This window comes from Lycorma delicatula, chromosome 8, assembly GCF_047948215.1.
Source record: "Lycorma delicatula isolate Av1 chromosome 8, ASM4794821v1, whole genome shotgun sequence".
NCBI classification, from domain to species: Eukaryota; Metazoa; Arthropoda; class Insecta; order Hemiptera; family Fulgoridae; genus Lycorma; species Lycorma delicatula.
This window is the reverse complement of record NC_134462.1, coordinates 43,139,237-43,164,055: the sequence shown is the minus strand read 5'-3', so window position 1 is coordinate 43,164,055 and position 24,819 is coordinate 43,139,237. Positions and strand designations below refer to the sequence as shown.

The window sequence follows — 24,819 nt, the reverse complement described above, 5'->3', positions numbered from 1 at the left end:
TTCTAATCTTTTCTTCTCAGATACTCCGATTGTCCAAGTTTCACTTCCATATAAAGCGACACTCCAAACATACACTTTCAAAAATCTTTTGCTGACATTTAAATTAATTTTTGATGTAAACAAAATATATTTCTTACTGAAGGCTCGTTTAGCTTGTGCTATTCGGCATTTTATATCGCTCCTGCTTCGTCCATCTTTAGTAATTTTACTTCCCAAATAACAAAATTCTTCTACCTCCATAATCTTTTCTCCTCCTATTTTCACATTCAGCGGTCCATCTTTGTTATTTCTACTACATTTCATTACTTTTGTTTTGTTCTTGTTTATTTTCATGCGATAGTTCTTGCGTAGGACTTCATCTATGCCGTTCATTGTTTCTTCTAAATCCTTTTTACTCTCGGCTAGAATTACTATATCATCAGCAAATCGTAGCATCTTTATCTTTTCACCTTGTACTGTTACTCCGAATCTAAATTGTTCTTTAACATCATTAACTGCTAGTTCCATGTAAAGATTAAAAAGTAACGGAGATAGGGAACATCCTTGTCGGACTCCCTTTCTTATTAGGGCTTCTTTCTTATGTTCTTCAATTGTTACTGTTGCTGTTTGGTTCCTGTACATGTAAGCAATTGTTCTTCTATCTCTGTATTTGAACCCTAATGTTTTTAAAATGCTGAACATTTTATTCCAGTCTACGTTATCGAAAGCCTTTTCTAGGTCTATAAACGCCAAGTATGTTGGTTTGTTTTTCTTTAATCTTCCTTCTACTATTAATCTGAGGCCTAAAATTGCTTCCCTTGTCCCTATACTTTTCCTGAAACCAAATTGGTCTTCTCCTAACACTTCTTCCACTCTCCTCTCAATTCTTCTGTATAAAATTCTAGTTAAGATTTTTGATGCATGACTAGTTAAACTAATTGTTCTGTATTCTTCACATTTTTCTGCCCCTGCTTTCTTTGGTATCATAACTATAACACTTTTTTTGAAGTCTGATGGAAATTCCCCATTTTCATAAATATTACACACCAGTTTGTATAATCTATCAATCAAATCAGGTGAAGAAAAAGTCATAGTATTTGTTGACAGGTTATTTTATTTTTACTACCTGGAACTTGTACATCATAACAACTTTCAGTATGTTAAAAAGTAGATATTAAAGTTAAAGTATAAATATGAGATATTAATATTAAAGTAGATATTATTAATGAAGTTGTTGTCTGGACAAAGCTCTTGGACAAAGTAAAGGTTGCCTACAGGAACAATTGGTACCAATCAGAAATGCAATTGTTTATGTCAGGCCTCACACAGAATAAACTGGATAAAATCTACTGAGTAACCTTAGAACATTACTGAAATAGTATACTTTCCCCAGTATAGTCCAAATTTACCCCCTATGATTTCTTTTTGTTTGGTTCACTAAAGGAAGAGCACTGGGGGGCATTGATTCCAGAGTGTCAATGAATTACTGGAGTTCGAATACAACTGGCTCATGACATCTTCAAACCTTTTATGAAGAACAGATCCACAAGTTCCTCACATGTTGGGAAAATGCGTAGAACCTCAAGGAGACAACCATACAAAAGCAAGAAATACATTTTTTACTATTCTGTACTAATAAAATGTTAAACAAACATTCACTTTTGACTTGCCATGTTTGACTTACCTAGTATCAAGCTGTTTATGAAAAACCATTGCCTTTCCCTCAATATTGCATTAGTAGTTAATTCATTCCCAGATATTTTTCTTTAACAATTGTTTACTTAATTCCGCAGTTGGTAATGTTGAGGAATTCAAAAGAATGTGTTTTGGGTACTTGTAAATTATTACAAAGAGAATAAATTTCATAACACTTAGAAACTACTTTTTTCTTTTTGAATTTTGTTTTAATTCACTACGTTATGGATACTTTTTATAATTTTCCTATAGAGTACAATTTATTATTTGTCTGTTTAGTTCAGATTCTCCTCACCATCCCTCATTGTCACTCTCTCTCTCTCTCGCTCTCTCTCTCTCTCTATATATATATATATATATATATATATATCTATCTCTATCTCTATCTCTCATTTTATTTCACTTTGTGCTACCACTTATGGGAACCATAATTTTATGAAATATTTAAAGAAATTGAAATTTTATTAATAAAACATTAAACTCTTATCTTAATTGTAGGAAAGGCAGTGGGATAGGCTGATTTACAAAAACTTAAAAAAATTTAACCAGTTGCACCTTGATAACATATATATGTATACAAGGGGCATTCAGCTTAATCCAGGACTTTATTTTTTTAATAAATGTAAAACAATAATAAAGTATACTTTTATTTCTATGTTTATACATTTATCCCAACATTTCACTAGTGCCTTATTACCTGCAGTGTAGAAAGATTTGTCATTAAGTTGAACCCAAGGTAGGACTGACTGCTTCACCTCATCATTGCTGTTGAAATGCTGGTCTCCTAGGAACAAGTTCAAGGGCCTGAATGGGTGAAAATCGCTGGGAGCAAGTTCAGACTGTATGGAGACTGTGGCAATAACTTACAGCCAAGATCACATAGTGTGCTTGTCGTGCGGTGGGTTTTATGCAGTCTTGCATCGTCCTGCAAAAACAGAATGCCTTTAGTGATCGCACCAGGTTGTTTTTCTTGAGAACATTATGCACATCTGCTTCAAGATGTGCACAATTTGCAGTAGTACTAACTTAATGTTGACTCCACGGAGTAGAAAATCATCATGAATAATACCATTTTTATCTCAAAAAACTGAGGCCATAACTCTGCCTGCAGAAGCAATTGTTCAAAAATTTTTAGGAGGTGGTGAGTCTGCATGCTTCCACTGCTTTGATGCACATTTTGATTCCAGGCGATGAAATGATGGACCCACATTTCATTACAGGAAACAGTTCAATCAGGAAAAAACTTGCCTTCTTTGTCAAAATGTTGCTTTAACTATTTGCAGATTTGCAATGTTCTTTGCCAATGAAAAGCAAAAAGCTCTTGGTACCCAACATTCACTAACCGTACTAAACTTCATATGGTCTTGAATGATTTTGTTTACAGCTCCGACAGACTCATTTATTCTTCTGCGAATTGCTGACAATTATCCATCGATTATTAATGATCAGTTCTTTCATTCGCTGAATGTTCATGGGAATGACTACAGTAGGCTCCAAATCACCTCGACCAGGATTATCTCTCACTGATGTACAGCCTTCTTTAAAATGTTTGCACCACTGAAATATTTTACTGCAGCTAAGAGTCTCATCACCACATTGTGCAAGGAATTGTGAATAAATTTCACCAGGTTTTATGCCTTCATTCACAAGAAATCGCATTATGTTCCACATATCCATTCACTACATTGGACGCCATGTTTTTACGACTCACTGTTGTTATTTAACATTGCTTTATGCCAGCACGTCATGCAGTAATAACTGACACTTGTATCTTATGTGTACAACCAACAGAATGTGCAGTTATCTCCATTTACCCTCATGTCTAAAAGTCCTGGATTGATGTATATATATATATACACACACATTTATATTTACAACAATTTGGCCATGTAATTGATAAATGGTTAAAAATTAGTCTTAATCTCTTTATATTTGCTGTATTTTTCTTTTGAAATTTAAAAAAATTATACTATGGAATAAAAGTAAATATCTAAAAGTTTATGGCCATTTGATCGATTATTATATCAAGCCATTATAAATTGTAATTAACTGATACCAGTTAATAATTATTAAATTGTAATTAATCATGAATATGTTAATAAATATTGTAGATTCCAGAACTTAAGGAAGATATTCGTGAACCTGAGTTTTGTTGTTGTTCAGATTTAAAAGAAACTAATTTAAATGAGGAAAATGAAGATGTAGATATTAACGCCTGGTTTGGTCCAGCAGGAACTGTTTCACCTCTACATTTTGATCCAAAGCACAATCTTTTAACACAAGTATGTATGCATTTTTATATTTTGAAGTTCTTAAATAGAAGGTTTAGTTAAGATAAACAAATGAAAACTTATTCTAATTATTTTAAATAAAATGAAACTTATTTTTTGCTTACTTTTTAATATAATCCGCAACAACTTTCTAACAGTTAATGTAACAAAATCAATAACTTTCATTGTTTGTTTTCAAATATTGTGAACATTGTAATTATAAATGGATAAATCATTGATCAAGTATGTATTACTAAGTTGAATAATGGCTTAAATTGATATAAAGTTATTAAATTATATATCTGTACCTATAAAGCAACTTGTCCCAACTGACTGACTGACTGATTCATCAATGCCCAGCAAAAACTGCTGAAGGTAAATTGATGAAAATTTGTTAATACATGCTCTTATGGTGTAAGTGCACACTAGGAAAGAACTTTTTGAAATTCCGAGTTAAAGGTTTAAAATGGAGTAACAATTAAATTTAATTTTTTCTTTTTCTGTTTTGTAACAAATGAAGATATAAACTTGATTTATGGTGCGTGTAATGTTTGTGTGAATATAAAAAAACTAATTTTTAGATTTTTTTAATTTCTTGGTAACAAATGAAGATATCAATTTGATTTTTGGTGTGTGTAAAATCAATTTCTAGATCTTTTGAAATTTGACCTTGAAAGTGGTAAAAAAAAAAGATAAAGTAAATTTGAACAATGACTGCAAATTTTCCCCATTTCCAAATATATTAAATGATATGTTCACTAGATTGGGGCTTGCAAATACTCTTGAAATAAATATCTAAAAACCATTTTCAGATTTTATGAATTTCAAATTTTTAAGGGGTGTGAAGTTGTGCAGCACAAAGTTCAACCAAAACAGCTACTATTTCTGTATGTGCAACATGACTAACTGCTCCTGCCTTCAGTTACTTAATTAAAAAATATAAAATAAAAGTAATCAAAGAATTTAAAAAAAAGAGAAATGAAGTACAGTCACCTCCTAGTGGTATTTGTCGGGCAATGCTAAGAACCGGGCAAAATACATTTTTACCCATAACAAGTACAGTTGACCAGTTATAACTAAGTGAAGTCCAAGGGGAAAAGCCGTCTGGTTAGACAGGAATGGCAAGCGAAGTGACCCATGAGTGGCTAAATATTCCCTGTCCGCAACAGGAAACACAGATAACTACATAGTGCGGGTGAAGCCACAACAGAGAGGCTAATAAACATTAATCTGTAATTAAACTGTTTACTGTATATAAACTATTAAACATATCTGAATCTTTACATGTAGTGTAATCTGTATTAAACCAAACCCTTTCATTGGTATAATAAAATCTTTTAATTTCTCTATCATGATTTTATTTAAACAATATTAGCTCTTTAAAATGTGGCAGTTCTTTGTTTAAATGTTCCTCTATTTTTAGCCTGAAATTTGTTTTCAAACCTCTTGTGTTGTAATATGTAAAAAATTTATTAACTTTACTTTTCCTTTTTTAAACATCATTTTCAATAGAATTTATTTACCTATTTGTGCAATTAATCAGTTTTTTAAATTATTTATTTTTCTGAAAAACTACTACTTATCATAAAACCAATCTCCTAAATCTACTACTTTTGAAGAAATGATTACACAAAATAATGAGATGCTTTAGGCAAAATGATTTTAGAGAGTAGAATAGAGAATAGAACATTTAAAATTTCACACAGAACATTTAAACATTTAACATCCATGGCTTTGTAGGATTTAAGAAGTTCTTGTACTAGGGTTTTGAATTTTTTTTCATGCTAGCAATTCTATTACAACAATCACAAATGATATACAAACTGTTAATTCCTTTCGGTTGAGTTTTCCTCCAAAAGCAGGGCCATGAATCACTTTTTTATCAGGCCCATTAAATATGGGTATATTTAAATATTACATAAAGAGGATGCTTTAAGTTTGGCTTCACTTAACTGTGGAAAGATTCTTTCAAACATATATTTTACAAAATTTTTCATCAATCCTAACTTGATGTAAAGTAGAGAAAGAACCTTCTTAGGTTCAACAAGGGGGCATAAGAGACATTTTATCACCTAATTAAAAGAACTTCTCTGTGCCCAGTTTTTTTTTACAAAGTGCTACTGTGTTGTGCTATCTGATAAATATAAAAACAGTAATATTCTGTAAACTTACTTTTGAAGAGCCATTAATATAACTTTCAAATCCCCACAAACTTACTAATTAAAATATTTTGTACTTATTTATAATTTCATTCAGAATGGCATCATATTATCATATTTTTCTGTCACTGAGATTAAATAAGCAACAACTGAATAAGTATGTGATTTCTTGTGTCTACTATGGAGTAAAACCTCATTTAGGCAGTACTTACAATCAATGAAAAGGCAAAATTCTATAGGGTTATAGTATATTTCTAGTTCATTCACTGACCCATCAATATCAAAATATGTGTAAAAAGAATTCTCCATTTTATAAAACAATGAGAAAGCAGCATTTCTCTTTTTGAAGAATGTAATATATGATCCTTCTGCTAACAGATTCCAATTTTGCAATCTAGGCTGAGAAGTTCAGGGTGCGTTTTGATAGGTCCAAGTCAATTGCCAAATCATCTAATTTGTTTTGATGAATAAGATTGGATTCACTGGACATCTGATTATTATAAGTGGGATCACAAATGTTCCTAGAAAAAACCACATTTTCATCAGTTTGTGTATCATCACTGTCATTAAGCTCCGAAATGTTAATATCATCCCATTTTAATGGCGGAGTTGGCTTATCCATGAGGAACCTGTTTAAGGGCAGATGGCACAATTGGATATTCAGTTTGTGTTTTTTTTTTAAATCGTTCTCTGTGACGATAAGACAAAGATAGCAATCATCAGAAAAACATGATAGACAGCAAATAGCATGCGCTTTCAATAGAAGCCATTCTTTCACTGAACTGTAATCACATAATATCTTAAACAACAAACATGAGAATTAAAACAAACATAGGAATCCACATTTTACAATCAAAATACAAAAAACTAGCTTATTCACTTCTTTGGTATAGATTTTTCTTCTGACTTTAAACTTTGTAACAAAACATCATCAAAATTTATCACAAACATAAAAAAACTTATTTGGTGATTTTTTACATTTGCAATGAAATTTGACATTTTGAAAATAAACTACACTTAAAAAATGCCTATTAATTTTTTTTTTTGTCTTCAGTCATTTGACTGGTTTGATGCAGCTCTCCAAGATTCCCTATCTAGTGCTAGTCGTTTCATTTCAGTATACCCTCTACATCCTACATCCCTACAATTTGTTTTACATATTCCATGGCTAACATGGCTTAATTCAAGAAATAAGATAGAAGACAGAAATTAACTGACAAACAAACTTGTCATGAATCATAGTTCTTTTGTTTCAAACTGGGTTTGTCTGCATAGATGAAAGTTTAATTTGCATGTAAGAATTTATTATTTTTTTTATGTAAGAATTTTCTTTTGTTGAAATTTTATGGGATTGGTCCACTAAAACAAAGTCAATATTATTTTGAGAAAATTAATTTAATTATTTTAAGAGAAATCAAAGTTAAAATTATTTTAAGATGAAAAAGTGGGAATACACTATTGTAAGATTGTGAATACACAATCTTATTGTAAGATTTTTTTTTTGTCTTCAGTCATTTGACTGGTTTGAAGCAGCTCTCCAAGATTCCCTATCTAGTGCTAGTCATTTCATTTCAGTATACCCTCTACATCCTACATCCCTAACAATTTGTTTTACATATTCCAAACGTGGCTTGCCTACACAATTTTTTCCTTCTACCTGTCCTTCCAATATTAAAGCAACTATTCCAGGATGCCTTAGTATGTGGCCTATAAGTCTGTCTCTTCTTTTAACTATATTTTTCCAAATGCTTCTTTCTTCATCTACTTGCCACAATACCTCTTCATTTGTCACTTTATCCACCCATCTGATTTTTAACATTCTCCTATAGCACCACATTTCAAAAGCTTCTAATCTTTTCTTCCCAGATACTCCAATTGTCCAAGTTTCACTTCCATATAAAGCGACACTCCAAACATACACTTTCAAAAATCTTTTCCTGACATTTAAATTCATTTTTGATGTAAACAAATTATATTTCTTACTGAAGGCTCGTTTAGCTTGTGCTATTCAGCATTTTATATCGCTCCTGCTTCGTCCATCTTTAGTAATTCTACTTCCCAAATAACAAAATTCTTCTACCTCCATAATCTTTTCTCCTCCTATTTTCACATTCAGTGGTCCATCTTTGTTATTTCTACTACATTTCATTACTTTTGTTTTGTTCTTGTTTATTTTCATGCGATAGTTCTTGCGTAGGACTTCATCTATGCCGTTCATTGTTTCTTCTAAATCCTTACTCTCGGCTAGAATTACTATATCATCAGCAAATCGTAGCATCTTTATCTTTTCACCTTGTACTGTTACTCCGAATCTAAATTGTTCTTTAACATCAATAACTGCTAGTTCCATGTAAAGATTAAAAAGTAACAGAGATAGGGAACATCCTTGTCGGACTCCCTTTCTTATTACGGCTTCTTTCTTATGTTCTTCAATTGTTACTGTTGCTGTTTGGTTCCTGTACATGTAAGCAATTGTTCTTCTATCTCTGTATTTGAACCCTAATTTTTTTAAAATGCTGAACATTTTATTCCAGTCTACGTTATCGAATGCCTTTTCTAGGTTTATAAACGCCAAGTATGTTGGTTTGTTTTTCTTTAATCTTCCTTCTACTATTAATCTGAGGCCTAAAATTGCTTCCCTTGTCCCTATACTTTTCCTGAAACCAAATTGGTCTTCTCCTAACACTTCTTCCACTCTCCTCTCAATTCTTCTGTATAGAATTCTAGTTAAGATTTTTGATGCATGACTAGTTAAACTAATTGTTCTGTATTCTTCACATTTATCTGCCCCTGCTTTCTTTGGTATCATGACTATAACACTTTTTTTGAAGTCTGACTGAAATTCCCCTTTTTCATAAATATTACTCACCAGTTTGTATAATCTATCAATCGCTTCCTCACCTGCACTGCGCAGTAATTCTACAGGTATTCCGTCTATTCCAGGAGCCTTTCTGCCATTTAAATCTTTTAATGCTCTCTTAAATTCAGATCTCAGTATTGTTTCTCCCATTTCATCCTCCTCAACTTCCTCTTCTTCCTCTATAACACCATTTTCTAATTCATTTCCCCCATATAACTCTTCAATATATTCCACCCATCTATCAACTTTACCTTTCGTATTATATATTAGTGTACCATCTTTGTTTAACACATTATTAGATTTTAATTTATGTACCCCAAAATTTTACTTAACTTTCCTGTATGCTCCGTCTATTTTACCAATGTTCATTTCTCTTTCCACTTCTGAACTAAGATTTAAATTAAATTACACATTTTTTAAAAAGCAAAATATATAAAATTTTATTTCATTAATAACTTCTGATATTTTTTCATATTTTTTTTTTTATTGTTATTATTGAATTATTATTTATCGTTTTTTTACAATCAGAAGTTAATAATTATTAATAAATCAATATTTTTAAATTAAAAAAAAAGAAGAAGTTAAAAAAAGTAGATGAAGTCAGATTCGAACCGATATGCATTCCCCTTGTAAGACCAAATATTTCATTAATTAAAATTTTGTTTGGCTATAACTCAGGAACCAATGAAAATAAGTACAACTTATGATACATTGTTGAAAAGCTCTCAATGAGCACTTATTACTGCAGTTAAGAAAAAATAAAAACTCCAATTTTTTTTTGGATTCAGTCAATTGCAATTTAAAGGGGAGGTTCACAATTAGATGTTACAACAGTCCTAAATAAAAAATCTCAACATCCTATGGCTAATCGTTTTGAATTATGCAAGATACATACATACATACAGTGGCTGAAACTAGTCAAAATGGATTCAGGGATGATCAAAATGGATATTTCCCTTGAAATCAGAAAACCGAAATTCTTCATCATCACAATATTTCCTTTACTTCATACAAGAAAGTAAAAAACATATGACCACATTGAACAAGAAGTATTTAACCTCTACCATTACTAGACTGCAGAGTTGCTCACTGCAAAGTAATGAAAACACTATATTATGGTAGAAGGTAGCAAAGTAATGAAACTAACATTAAAATGCAACATGCTGAGACTATTTTAATGATTTATATTTAAATTAAAAGCAAAATGAATAATACAAATGATAATTTATTCCATATTACCACTACTTTGTCAGCCATTGCTATTTTATTTCTGTATTGTGTACCTTGAAGTTATAATTTTTTTTCAGAAGGGTTTCTTTTAGATGGGTACATACATACATATTATTATAAAGTTGGCCACAAACATATTTTGATTTCATAATTAAATTTCAGAATTCTTCTATTAGTGTAATTTTACTACTGATTTAAATGCATTTGATTTAATTAATTGTTTAAACCATTTGAAATAAAAAATTCAATTTGTATCTATAATTTCAGATTGTAGGAAGAAAACGAATTATACTTTATGATCCAAAGTATTCAGATAGGCTTAGACCATATGAAACTAAACTACTAAATAATACAGCACAAGTTGATCCAGAAAGCCCTGATTATAATAAATTTTCTGGTTACAAGGATACACCAGCTTTAGAGACTATATTAAATCCAGGTAATTTTTTTTTATGTATACTCAATAGTTAATAGATAAATAAAAATATTAGATAGTTATAATAATAGTTATAGATAATTTGGTAATGAAATTTTATGTTAAATTAAATTAAATGGTGAAAGGAAAGTACAGAAAGTACTGTGTAGTAATGTATTAGGCGATCTACCATTATAGTTAGTTAGTTCTTAGATGGCCCACACCACTGAAATGCTATATTGAAATAAAAAAATAGATACAAAAAGAATGAATAAATGAGCACTAATTTAAGAATAAATGGATATTTTAATTTAATTAATACTGAAATTATAAATATAATCCAACCAAACTTAACACTCACTTCACACGCTAATCTTTGTTCACTAGTCAAGGTTAGCGACCAAAGCGAGAGTAAGTTAAGTTTGGTTACATTATATTTATAATTTATAATTTTAACTTGAACAAGATTAATGCATTCTTAAATTAGTCCATTTATTCATTCCTTTTTGTATTTATTTTCTTATTTCAATATAGCATTTCAGTGGTGTCATCTAAGAACTAACTACAGAGGTAAATTGCCTACTACATTAATATCTAGTACTTGATGTATGTAATGCAAAAATAATAGATGAAAGTTTGTTATAAAAAAGTAATTAAAAAAAAAGGAGAAAGACATTGGGTTATACTCAAAGAGAGAACTAAAAGGGAATTAAACTCCCTTTTTACGTATCCATATTTAATTAATGAACTGGCCAAGTATGGGAAGGTCATACTAGTACTTTTATGTTGACAGAACACCTACTTCTTTCTGGCTTTACTGAAATAAGAAGATGCCAAGGAAGTTCGTAAGTGTCTCTTAAAAAATATACATCCCAATTCATGGTGCATATTTGTGAGTTACCTGATCTTGATGATATTGCCTTATTCTAATTCAGAGTGCCCTTTAATGGTTTTGCCTAATTGTGAAAGGGATATAGAACTAAGGAAGATAACAGTTACTGATGAATATATTAGCAAAATGAAGACTTTGAATAAGTAAAAAAGGTGCATTATTTAAAATGTTGAATTAAAAGTTAAAGGGAAGATATGAAGATCAAAAAGTTGACACTGATAACAATGGTTTGATAAAGTTAAGGAGATAGGTGGAGAGATGAATTAGGAAGTTTAATGAAAGAAGAATGGTGATGAAATAGAGTAAAATAAAAATTGCTGCATTCTCTGACCTAGAATGAATGGTTAAAAAAATTATCCTGTCATAGATTTCCCCCCAGTGCCATCATTTCTTAAAAATTCTTTCTTACATGATTATGCTATCTTTTCTTTGGTCTATCTCTTTTTTTTTGTTCCTTCACCACCATGTCCATCAATTTTAGCCCAATTATAGCCCTCCCCTTGTTATGTGGTCAAACCTCATCAATTCTCTATCCCACACCTTTGATATTTTACCTACTGTAATTGTGCCCTTAATTAGCTTATTCCTGATTTTATCTTTTCTAGTTATTCCCAGAATGCTTCAGTTTTAGCTTCGTACATTGTCAGTCTGATAACTGTTTATAAATCTTGCCCTTAATTCTTCTATAATGCCCTTAATAAGTTCTTCCAGTTAAGTCAACGTGATTCATTTCTGTTTTTTGCATTTGTACCCATCTGAATGAAAGTATCTTAATTTTTCTACTTTTTTTCAGTTTCTCTTTCATTAAGTACAGTTCTCCATTCATTTCTGCTACAAATGTATGAGAAAGTAAAACATTAATTGTTGATAAATCAAATGAGATGTAGTTTCTCTCAGAAGTTTGTAGAATAACTTTATTGAATGTATTTTTACTATTATGAAGTATTGAAAAATATTATAATTTAATTGATGATTGGTGAACTTTCTCAATCTTTCTACCAAATATATGATGTCACATTTCCCTCTTAACAAGAACAAATGTTTTTGCATTCTGTACTCTTTTCTTCCTGCCTTTTACTAACAAAAAATGTTAAAATTTTTATCACTTTGTCTTGTGATTTTAGCTTTCTAAAAAATAATTTAAACTATAGTTTGTAAAAGTACAATTATTATAGTATATTAAGCCATAAACTGAAAATTATAATGTACTTTACTGGGTTTTATGAAAAATTTGCCGTACACTTGGTCAGATTTAAATTGATGAAAGACTGTGGTTGAAATAAGTAAAAATACAGGATCATTATCAAAATTTATCCTGCTTGCCCTGCATGCCAGTCATTTTTGAGTGCAAGAGCATAAAATATTGATATTTTTAAGCTAAATTTCTATGCTGATCTTCCCCTATGATGATTAATAATACTTACCAATTTGTTTTATAAATACTTGCCCCAGATCACCTATAAAGGAATCCTGCTTCTAGCTGGTTAGCCAGACCTGCAGAAGGTATTTTTGCACAAGAAGTAAACTTAATTGCTAAGATAGCATAGTATTAAAATATTGACAACTTGAATCAGATAGCTCCAATTATCCTAGATTTATGAACAATAAATATTGTTTATTTCTTTATTATGTTAATCCAGTATTGTTCTTTTTGTTTATAGATTAATATGTTGTTAGATGATTTATTAATTTCTTTTTTCTTTTGACAGGAGAAATGTTATATATTCCTCCAACATGGTGGCATCATGTACGATCTTTAGATATAAGCTTTTCAGTCAGCTTCTGGTGGTAAAAATCAAATATTCAGACAAATAAGATGCTCTTTTGTTTGACAAGTTCTATGTTTAGAAATGTGCCCTTCTAGAGATTGCTTATATGATATGTGAGCAGATTGTAAAATTTACATTATCTACTAAACCAAACACTTTATCATCATACCAAAATTCTAACTACGAAAAAGAGAGTTTTCTGACTGAAGAAAATACCATCTAGGTGATACGTTGCCAATACCTAACCTTTTCATCTAACTGGTTAATCAATCAATTTTTTAATTCAACAGAGTCCATTTCCTTCTACTTCTACGATATGTAAAACACAATCCAAAGAGCTCTGAAGTTGTTATAAATTAGCATGCTGTCAGTGAAAGCACTCATTTTAAATCAAGGATATTTTCCTAACAATTTACAAAAGCGAAAGTCCGACTTTCAAATAAATATACTGATTGATTATAGTATATTAATAAACTAATCAATAATCCCTTTTCAGCAATTTCCTTTGAAATAAATTATTTTAAAATTATTCTCTGAAATGTATAGTTATTTTTGTTAAAACAGCATTTTTATTATTATCAAAACCATGCTTTATGAAGTAATTTCTTATCTTCTTTAATAGTTCTGAAACAAGATTTTTTTTTTAATTCACCATATAAGCTCCAAGTTTGTGCATCGGAATATGGAATGAAAATTCTATAGTGTATGAAAAGTGTATGTCTGACTGTAATTCCAACCTAGGAAAAATAAATTTAAAAAAAATTTTAAGCAAAATAATTGTGGTCTATGGTATACACATTTACTTGGCAACTATCTTCAGAATAAACAACTTTATTTTTAACCTCCAAAAAACATCCACTGTAATACAAATTAATTAGCTTAATGTACTTTTAATTCATTTACCTTAATATTTAACAATTAAACGTATGTGAATATCTATTAAAAAGTTAAAATAATGTAGAAATTCATCAAATTAAGGAATTAAACTGTAAATAAAAACCATGAATAAATTTCTCATGAAAAACTACCACTGATTCAAAATTTCCCTCGAATGTTGAAAACTTCCCCAGATTATATATTTCAGCTGACCTTCATAGCATGAGTGATAGCGTCTCGGACTTTCATCTGGAGGTCCCAGGTTTGAATCCCATTCAGGCATGGCATTTTCACACGCTACAATAATTGTCATTCATCTCATCCTCTAAAGCAATACCCAACAGTGGTCCCAGAGGTTAAAAAAGAAATTATAAGTTTCAGGCATATTTTAAAGTAACTCTTGTCTGAAAATGTAAATTTAGCTTCTTGCACCTGGTCTTTCTTGAAGAATTTAACATCACTCATTTCAGAGGGCTTGGCATGCTGATGTCCAAAAGCATGTTCAAATCACTGTAGAAGGAAACCACTTACCCTCCCTTTCTAGACCCAAAATACCTATTATTCTTAAAAATGGTTCAATTTTTTTTTTTATATAATCTTGTGTCAGATTATGTATAACCATTGTGATTGTAAATTACCACATTAGGTAATTTAGCTATCTGATAAACACAGAATTCTAGAATGTTAAGTTTATTTTAATTAAAATATTTTTCTTTTTGAATTGTTTAAAAATTTTAAATAAAATTGTTTTTTTTACAAAAAGAAGGCTGTTGTGAATAATTACGACTTACATGAAACTGCGTATGACTTTGTAAAAAATAAAAGGAAAATTTCTGAAAAATATGTGTTTTCTTTGTCAGACCAAGAATCTTCTGAACAGCCCTTGTACATGGTTTGTAAGTTGCAGTATTGTTACCACATAAAAAAGATCTCTCTTATTTTATGGTTTTTAACATTTTAAAGTCAGCAAGTCTGAAGATATAAAAGTATATATTGATAGGTTGCAAAGTGAAGTATATGCGATTTTGTGTACATCTTGGCATGTGTTTTGTTTAATGATAAGCAAGAATAAAGAATACAAGAATAAAATCATGTACAAAAAGCAGTAATTTTCAAAACCTCCCAACTGTAAGCTTTCTTATTATTTATCCAGTAAATTTCTTATGTCCTGCTGAAAATTTGTAATATATAAGTATATAAAATGTTGTTTTTACTCCATTATGCACATAGAAGGTTTTTCTGAATTATTGTCAAAGTTTAAAAGTGGTAAAATGTCCTACGTCCAGCCTTATGAACATGAGTGTTGATGGAAGGTGAGCTAATTAATAAAAAGGTTATTAAAAAATGTAAACAGACTTCAAGAAAATATAACAGCAGTGTAGGTGATAGATCATGATTTAAGAGGGTCAGTAGCAGACAAATGCAGTCGATACTGTAATAGTGAAATTAATAAAATTATTCAATTAACAAAGAAAATCGTAAAGCAAATAAACTACTAAAAATGATGAAAAAGAAAGGAAACAGCATACAAGCAAAGGGTTCCATAACGTTTCTGACTTTGCCCTTGACAAATTTTTACTTCAGATACACCATATTGTTTTAAATATTAATGCTAATTATACATTTCAGGTACAATTGTGAAAAAGATTTCAAAATTTGAAGTAAAAAATTTGAGTCCAATTCCATTTGATTAAATGATGTTTTAACTTAAAATTTTGCAATATTAAAAGCATAATTTAATCACATCTGTTTTTTATCTTGTATTAATTGTGTATTCCATGATGTTGCTCTGATCAAGGTTTTGCCTTGGTTTCTCTTGTTCTATTAAAATAAATGATGGTGCAGTTCTTTTTTTCATCCATGAATAGTATACCTACCAATTCCTGATGTGTTCTATATAATGTATTATTATGAATCAATCAGATTAAAAAATTTAGTTTAATTAATTTAGATACATATCACTTAATTCATTTAATTTGATGCTGTCTTTATGAAAAATGTAAATAAGCTAATTTTTATTTAAAATGTTAAAAAAATAAAATAACTATAACAATAAATAATAAAATAACATAAAAGTTATAAAGAATTCCCACTAACGATTGAATTTTTGAAAGCTAAACTAGAATGAAAAAAATGTTTACAAAAGAAAAAAATGCCTAGTATATTTAAAGCTAGCATTTTCAAAATTTATAAAAAAGACCATATCTTAACACACTTGAACATTATGAGATATATATTACTTCTAGATAGAAGAACAATTGCTAACATGTACAGGAACCAAACAGCAACAGTAACAATTGAAGAACATAAGAAAGAAGCCGTAATAAGAAAGGGAGTCTGACAAGGATGTTCCCTATCTCTGTTACTTTTTAATCTTTACATGGAACTAGCAGTTAATGATGTTAAAGAACAATTTAGATTCGGAGTAACAGTACAAGGTGAAAAGATAAAGATGCTACGATTTGCTGATGATATAGTAATTCTAGCCGAGAGTAAAAAAAAGGATTTAGAAGAAACAATGAACGGCATAGATGAAGTCCTACGCAAGAACTATCGCATGAAAATAAACAAGAACAAAACAAAAGTAATGAAATGTAGTAGAAATAACAAAGATGGACCACTGAATGTGAAAATAGGAGGAGAAAAGATTATGGAGGTAGAAGAATTTTGTTATTTGGGAAGTAGAATTACTAAAGATGGACGAAGCAGGAGCGATATAAAATGCTGAATAGCACAAGCTAAACGAGCCTTCAGTAAGAAATATAATTTGTTTACATCAAAAATTAATTTAAATGTCAGGAAAAGATTTTTGAAAGTGTATGTTTGGAGTGTCGCTTTATATGGAAGTTTCACTTCCATATAAAGCGATACTTCCCAATTGGAGTATCTGGGAAGAAAAGATTAGAAGCTTTTGAAATGTGGTGCTATAGGAGAATGTTAAAAATCAGATGGGTGGCTAAAGTGACAAATGAAGAGGTATTGCGGCAAATAGATGAAGAAAGAAGCATTTGGAAAAATATAGTTAAAAGAAGAGACAGACTTATAGGCCACATACTAAGGCATCCTGGAATAGTCGCTTTAATATTGGAAGGACAGGTAGAAGGAAAAAATTGTGTAGGCAGGCCACGTTTGGAATATGTAAAACAAATTGTTAGGGATGTAGGATGTAGAGGATATACTGAAATGAAACGACTAGCACTAGATAGGGAATCTTGGAGAGCTGCATCAAACCAGTCAAATGACTGAAGACAAAAAAAAAAGAATTACTTCTAAAGGTTCAGAAAGCGTAAACACAGTTTTTCTAAACTTTGATGAGTAGTAATACGTATGTAGAACAGTGATGATATAATTGAAATCATGTGTATTTCCAATCATATCTTACAACTGATATCAGTATGTATTAAAACTCACAATTTATGAATGGCTAACTTTGCACAGCATGTTGTGTGGTCTGTTTCCTGTAATGTAATTGTTAAATATAGAATTTTCATTTTGTTTTGTATCTTAACTTGAAGCACTGATGTTGTTGAATTGAAGAGAGTATTAAATTTTTTTTGTAATCAAGATAGAATTAGTTAAAAAGAAGAGTTGTTCTGCAATTGGTAAGAATATGATGGGTATGTTGAACTCGGAAATCTGAAAATGTTTTTTTATGTTGTTTTCATGATGCAAAAAATTCAAATTGAAAATTAAAAAAATTATAAAAAGTTAATAAAATATGTCTGAAAGAAAAGCATTTAATTGAAATAGGGTATAACAATTTTAACTATTAAGTTTAAATAAAAAACTAAAAGAATTCAATAGGAGACTGACATCCAAGTTTTATATTCAAACAAAACTGCCTTAATGTTAAACATTTGATTCAGATGGCAAAAAAAATTGTTCTAGATTTTTTCTTTTTTTGTGAAAAGAACATAGACAATAACAACAGAAAGGCAACTAATATATACTTGAAATCTATAATTATGTGGCACGTCAAATTATTAAATAAGAAAGAATCAAAGAGAAGAAAGACTTGTGATAAAATCTAACAGAAAGAAAACTAGATTGAGTAATTAATTCATGAATTAAGGTTAGTTAATTTCATTATAGATATCTAGAGATTAAAGCTATCAGGCAGCATATTTTTTTCTTATGATTTATTCACCCTATGACCTCAAGGCTTATTTATGTTAGGAAATATATTATGCAATAATTGTAGTGTACAAAAAATTTCAATTCTGAACAGGATTTGAACCCAAATGCTTCCCAATGAAAGATGAAGATATTACCAAACCATAAGTAGTTGATTAAATTACTTCAACATATTTGTGAAAAAGTAGATAGTTTAAATAAACTTCAACAGTTGAAAGACTACTGCCAGAATAAACTGAAATAGTGATGCAAACCACTGAGGTAACTGGAAAAAAATGAAATAACATAATATAAAGTAAAAACTTGTCTTTTAAAGTTACATTTCTTAAATCACTTGATTCAGTTTTATGGATTTCAAACCTTTTTATTTTCAGTCATTCTTCTTTCGATTAGACTTTTTAGATTTGCATTTCCTTTCTTCTTTTCATCTTCTTTCTGTTACTTCCAGTATGTTTTCATTCTTTTCGAGAGTGCTTGTTTTTGCTCTTCTGTAAATTTTATTAGTTTTTCTAGGTCTTTGTTTACTTGCTGTTATATTTACTATTTTTATTTTTCTATCATTTTAAAAGTTAATAATTGTTTTGCAAGTCACTCTTTCTACAAAAATGGCCAGAAAACCTCATTCTTCATTTCCGTTTCTAATCTTTTATTTCTTGGTAAATTTCTCTGTTATATTTTAGCCTACCTCTGTTGTTTTGGGTTCAAAAATCTTCCTTAAGATTCTTCTTTTAAAAGATTTCTTACATTAAACTTTCTTAAAGACTTGCTTGCATATAAGGCTTTTGGGCAAATTACTGTTTTGTAATGTCCCCTAATTTAGCTTTACAGCTTAAGAATTTCTTATTGTAAACTTCCACTGTCAGTCAATAAGCCGTTTCCATTTTACAAATCCTACATTTTATTCCTTCTTTTTTGAGTACAGTTTGTGTTATTATTTCCCCAAGATACTTAAGTTTGCCTACTTTGTATATTTTTTGTCCCCCTTTCAAAGATTATTTTTTATACACAGTTCTTACTTATCATTGGTTACAAATTCTGTTTTTTCATAGAACATTTCTAAACATATTTTATGTTGTTTTCTGCCAATAATGTGCTTTTAATTTTTTTTCTATTATTGAATAATTTATTTTTTTGCATTCCTAAATAAACAGATTCTGAGATGCAGTGTTTAACCAGTTCTTTATTCCATTCTCTAATTACTTTCTCTACAGTAATGTTGAATAGGATAGGGGAGATTCTATCACCCTGCCGTATGCCTGTTTTTATCTCAAATGCTTCTGACAATTCTCCATGTAGTTAAATTTTAGATTTGGTGTTTATTAGTGTTTGTTTAATTATTGCTATACTTTGCTTATCTAATTATCCTTCTTCCACTGCTTTAAATGATGATTCACCGTGTATGAAATTGTAGGTTTTTAAATCTACAAAAACTGTAACATATTTTTTATCTTTGTGTTAATATAATTTGTGGTACTTTTTAAATAGAGAATCTGTTCTGTCTTTCTAATGTTTAATTTTAGTTTAGTTTAATTATATATGTAAAAAAAAAAACATCTCTAGGATGATATTTAATTATGGACACACTTTATACTGCATATCAGAGATATTTGGAGGCAGAAAGAAATGGGGTTCTACATAGGTAAAAAAATCTGCATTATGGTGGGTTTTTAATTTTTGTCTGCCATATTGAATCAGACTTAATTTTTTTAAACAGGAAAATGGACTTATGACACATGATTTCGATTTAAAATTGTATAAGGAAAACAATGATGAAATCTGTTTTTCTGTTCATGCCTTTGTTATTGAGTTATAAGCATTCAAAGTTACAATGACAGAAAAATCATGTTAACAAAGAACACGCTACATAAATGATTTTATTGCACTTTACATCCATAATGCATACAATAACAAACTTTAAACAGTGCTGTAATATTGATATTAAACAGTAACTAATAATTAACAATCCAACAACAAATTAATCAGCTATATCAACTACTATTATTTTCTAAATAAAAATTTAACTTCCAGTGTTAATATCAGATGATATTTGTTACTTTCATAATGAAAAAAATCAGCTGGAAATGCATACTTATGAAAAAATGTATTACAAAATTTAGTTGAGAGTAAATTAGCTGTTGATTTACAAAAATGCAGTTTGTATTATTTTAACACTGCAATTTATTAACAACTCATTTCACCTTTTTACATCAACATACTTGTAATGCTAAAATTTGATAGTGCTAATAAAACTTAAGTTGTAGACCTAGTGGTGAAAGTTTTATTATTAGTTTCCTCGTTCATTTATTTAGTTGTTTAAATATTAGATTTATAACAATGCCTTCTTTAAGTAAAACCAAAAAGAAAGCTCTCTCTTGATGATGTACGGGTATGAAGACAGTTCGGCCTTCACAAGAAGTATGTGATTTATTTAATAATAGATTTCCAAACAGAGAAACAATAAGTACAGTGATCAAGACAGTACAGCGATTTGAAGAAACCGATATTGTAAAGAATCGTCCTCGCACCAGTAGACCAAGAACTGTAACAACTTTTGTTAAGTCATTTGATGCATTGCAGACCTTTGTTGAAGATCCTCATTCATCGATTCGGAAAGCTATTGTCCAGCATGACATAGTTATGTTTCAGTTCAAAAAGTTCTTAAAACAAATAAATTTCACTCTTATCAGCTACACCTGGTGCAAGAGCTTTCGGAAGGTGATTTTGACTGCCAAGTTAGTCTAGAGTGTAGTTAGTAGAGTATTGTGATATTATAATGCAAAAATTAAACATAGACACAAATTTTTTTAATTCAGTATTTACTAATGAAGCGACTTATGTTAAATGGCCATGTGAGTGAGCACAATGTCGATATTGGAGTGATAATAATCCCAGATGGATGTTGGAAACTCAGACACAGCACCCTCAGAAAGTAAACATTTGGTCGGGAATTGTTGGTCATTGTATTGCAGTTTGTCATTGTTTGTTTGTCATTGGCATTGTATTTTTATTTTAGAAAATCTACAGGAGATGCTTACTGCAACTTGTTAGCCGATAGGATCTTACCAAATATCTGGGAAAATGTTGGACAAGAATTAAATAGTAACAGCAAATAAAATAATAAATAATTATAATAACAGCAAACATTATAGTATGGTTTCAGCAAATTGGTGTATCACCTCATTATTATTTAAGGGCACAGCAAATTTAAATGAATAATTTCCAAATCCATTAGTAATTTATGACTGGAAACATTTATTTAAAATTTTTAAATAAATATTGTAATATTTAAAGTAAATAATATCAGTTGATATAGCCATTTAATTTGTTGTTTTGTTAATTATTAGTTACTGTTTATTATTATCAATATTATAGCACTGTTTAAAGTTCATTATTGTATGCATTGTGAATGTAAAATGCAATAAAATTGTTCATGCAGCACGTTTTATTGTTAACATGATTTTTCTGTTATTGCGACTTTGAGTGCTTTTAACTTGATAACAAAAGCATTAACAGGTAGGTCAAAGAAAAACAGGTTTCACCATTGTTCGAATCCCGTTCAGGCATGGCATTTTCACACACGCTAGAAATCATTCATCTCATCCTCTGAAGTAATGCTTAACTGTGGACTTGGAGGTTAAAAAAAAAAAATTAAAAAAAAAAGGTTTCACCATTGTTTTTCTTGTAAAATTTTAAATCAAAATCATGTGTCATATGTCCACCTACAGACAAAAATTAAAAACTCACCAAAATGCAGATTTCTTTTTAACAATGTAGAACGCCATTTCTTTCTGCCTCCAAATACCTCTCAGTTATGTAGTATAAAGCTGTGTTCATACTTAAATGTCATCCAGTATATGTATGGGGTGCATGCTCCATTTTTCCAGATTTTCCCACAGTATAATTTCAACATTATTAAAAGTATTAATAGATGATAAATAGTTATTGTTCAAGTACATCTAAAAATGGTTTTAATCATTTTAGAATTGATTTCAGTATAATAGCCATATATTAAGAATTGTTACCTTGGCTCTCAGTAAATAGAGGAAATCTTTTATTAACAATAAATACTATTGTGGTAGATAGTGGACGAATAATATTACAAAAATTTTTAAAAGCTTGCTTTATACATTTTAGTCATACTTTAATCAAATTATTATCATACATTGTATGAGTTTAATTAGTAGGTTAATGTGGATTTCAAAAGATAACATCATATATATTGAAATTTATAAAATATCAAACATTTGCTATACAAAATAACAAATTAGTGAAGTTTTTGATTATTGAAATACAACTGTAAATTAATAAAACTTTTTTTGTTGCTTATATACATTTTGCAAATTTACCTCCACATGGGGGATGTTTGCAAAGTAATGGTGGAATGTTATATTGTCACCCAACCTTAGTAAATGTGCAAAATTTCATCAGTCAGTGTTGTCAGAAAGTATGTTAAATTAAGGATGCAAGACTTGAGGACAAATATGAAAAAAAAAATTGAAAAAAATCATTGTGAGTTAAAATAAAGCAAGTAATTATTGTGAAAGAAAGAAAAATTTCCATTAAAACTGCTGGGAATCTGCACTTTTTGAAGTGCAAAAAAACATTCCCTACTGAAGAATACAGAGTAAGACCTTGCACTTTTTTATTTGCACAGCTCTTCACTAATAATAACTTTGAAGTGACTACTCCTTTCTAACAGATGATTGAAATTATCAGCAGTTTAAATGGAGTAATGTATGTAACTAATTTGTATTAACAGAATGATAGAAGTACAGTATAAAACTCAACTTATTTCCATCTTGTGGTTCTTGAAAATAAGCAGATCTACAAACTTGTTATTTTACAACATATTACTGACATCTATAAAATTTACCAAGTCTAGATAATAAATATATCTTTATCATGTTAACATCATTTAAAATAGTATTCTTCCCCAAGGGCAGGAACATTTTTTTTTAATTCCAAATATCTCACGTGTTAAATAGTAAAGTTGTTCTCTTCTTAATATGCTTACAATAACTGAATGTTTTCAGTTATAGGTATGCTGAAAAATGGTTAAACGTTTTGTCTAGAATAACAAATAGAAATTACTCATTTTATTGCTCATTCAACAAGGTGTCATAAACAAATCACTTTGAAGGAAAAAGAAATTAAAAAGAAAAATATGTGTGAAAGTAGACTTTCAAAAATTGTTTTTTTCTCTGAAAATTCAACTAAATAAGTCTGAAAACTTATTTTCATACATTAAGAAACAGAGATGCTGTATATGTCTTTTTTCCAAATGACAAAATGACAGTTAAAATAATTCAGTATTTAGTTGACAAGTCAGGAAAACCCAGTTGGCTAATTGTATACACAACTGTGATTTGTACAGCTTAACCTTTTAATTACTGATTTGCAGTAGCCTTACTGTAACATACCTTTCTTTCTTTTTCCTGTTTAGCCTATAGCAATTACTGTTCAGGTATTACTTCAGAGGATGATATTTATGAGTGTAAATGAAGTGTAGTCTTGTACAGTCTCAGTTCAACCATTCCTGAGATGTGTGGTTAATTGAAACTCAACCATCAAAGAATATTGGTCTTCAAGATCTAGTATTGAAATCCGTATAAAAGTAACTGACTTTACTAGGACTTGAACTCTTGACTTCCAAATCAATTGATTTGGGAAGACACATTCACCACTAGACCAACCTGGTGCGTTACTGTAACATACCTACTAATTTTTAAAATTACACAATGTAAATAAAATATTTATTATTCATGAGAAGCCTAGTTTGAATACCACGTGGAAGTAAAGCATATTTACTATACATGATTGGTAGTTACAGACTTATATTTTGATCTTATTCCCACTAAATATTTAAAAATAAGAATGCCGAATAACTACACAATTTTAAGGTTTGTACAAAAACCAGAGTGGAGTCATTGTGGTTTATCAAAAAATTAAATGCATGAATTACGTGTAATATTTAACAGGACTGCTCGTTAATAAAGTAATTAATATACAATCTATCAATCCATTTTTAAAACCCATTAACTGGGGTAGCGGCAAATTTGCTTCTAGCTAACTTGTATAATGTACTGTTGTAAACTAATTAAACATTTAATGATACCCGCGTTCTAAAACGATAGTACATAGATAAGGCCGTCATTGAAATGACAAAGATTTTTCACATAATCATCAGCTCTGATACGAACGAAATTTAATAATTATACCCTACTAAAGCTAGAATTTTAAAAATAGATTAATGGAATTCTGGAATTCAAAATATTCATTTTAATGTGGCATTGTTAAACACGCGATTGCAGCTGTTGCAATTTTTACTATTAATAGAGCATTGAAGCACCCTGATTTTCCTGTGCTTATATAAACTTTTACTTCAGTTCTAGTTTTAGGCAAAAATTGAATTTTTTTAATTTGTACCAATTTCCGCTAGAATTAACTTGCGTGTTGTCTTGAGTTATATTTAAATCCTGACGTAAGCTATTAGCGGTTTCTAAGAGAAGAAGGGAATTTTCATTCTGTCCCATATGATGA

At 29.7% G+C, this 24,819-nt stretch overlaps 1 protein-coding gene across 2 annotated transcripts in view; it reads left to right on the top strand.

Annotated features, from left to right (window-relative positions):
- Positions 1-14,978, top strand: part of LOC142329200 (lysine-specific demethylase 8-like) — a 36,098-nt gene extending 21,120 nt beyond the window's left edge. For both annotated transcript variants that reach the window (XM_075373600.1, XM_075373599.1), the window contains 3 exons: positions 3,786-3,956; positions 10,461-10,632; positions 13,210-14,978. In XM_075373600.1, the coding sequence (XP_075229715.1) occupies positions 3,786-3,956; positions 10,461-10,632; positions 13,210-13,292 (426 nt within the window). In that variant the 3' untranslated portion in view covers positions 13,293-14,978. The remainder of the gene's footprint in view (positions 1-3,785; positions 3,957-10,460; positions 10,633-13,209) is intronic.
- Positions 14,979-24,819: the final 9,841 nt, after the last annotated feature.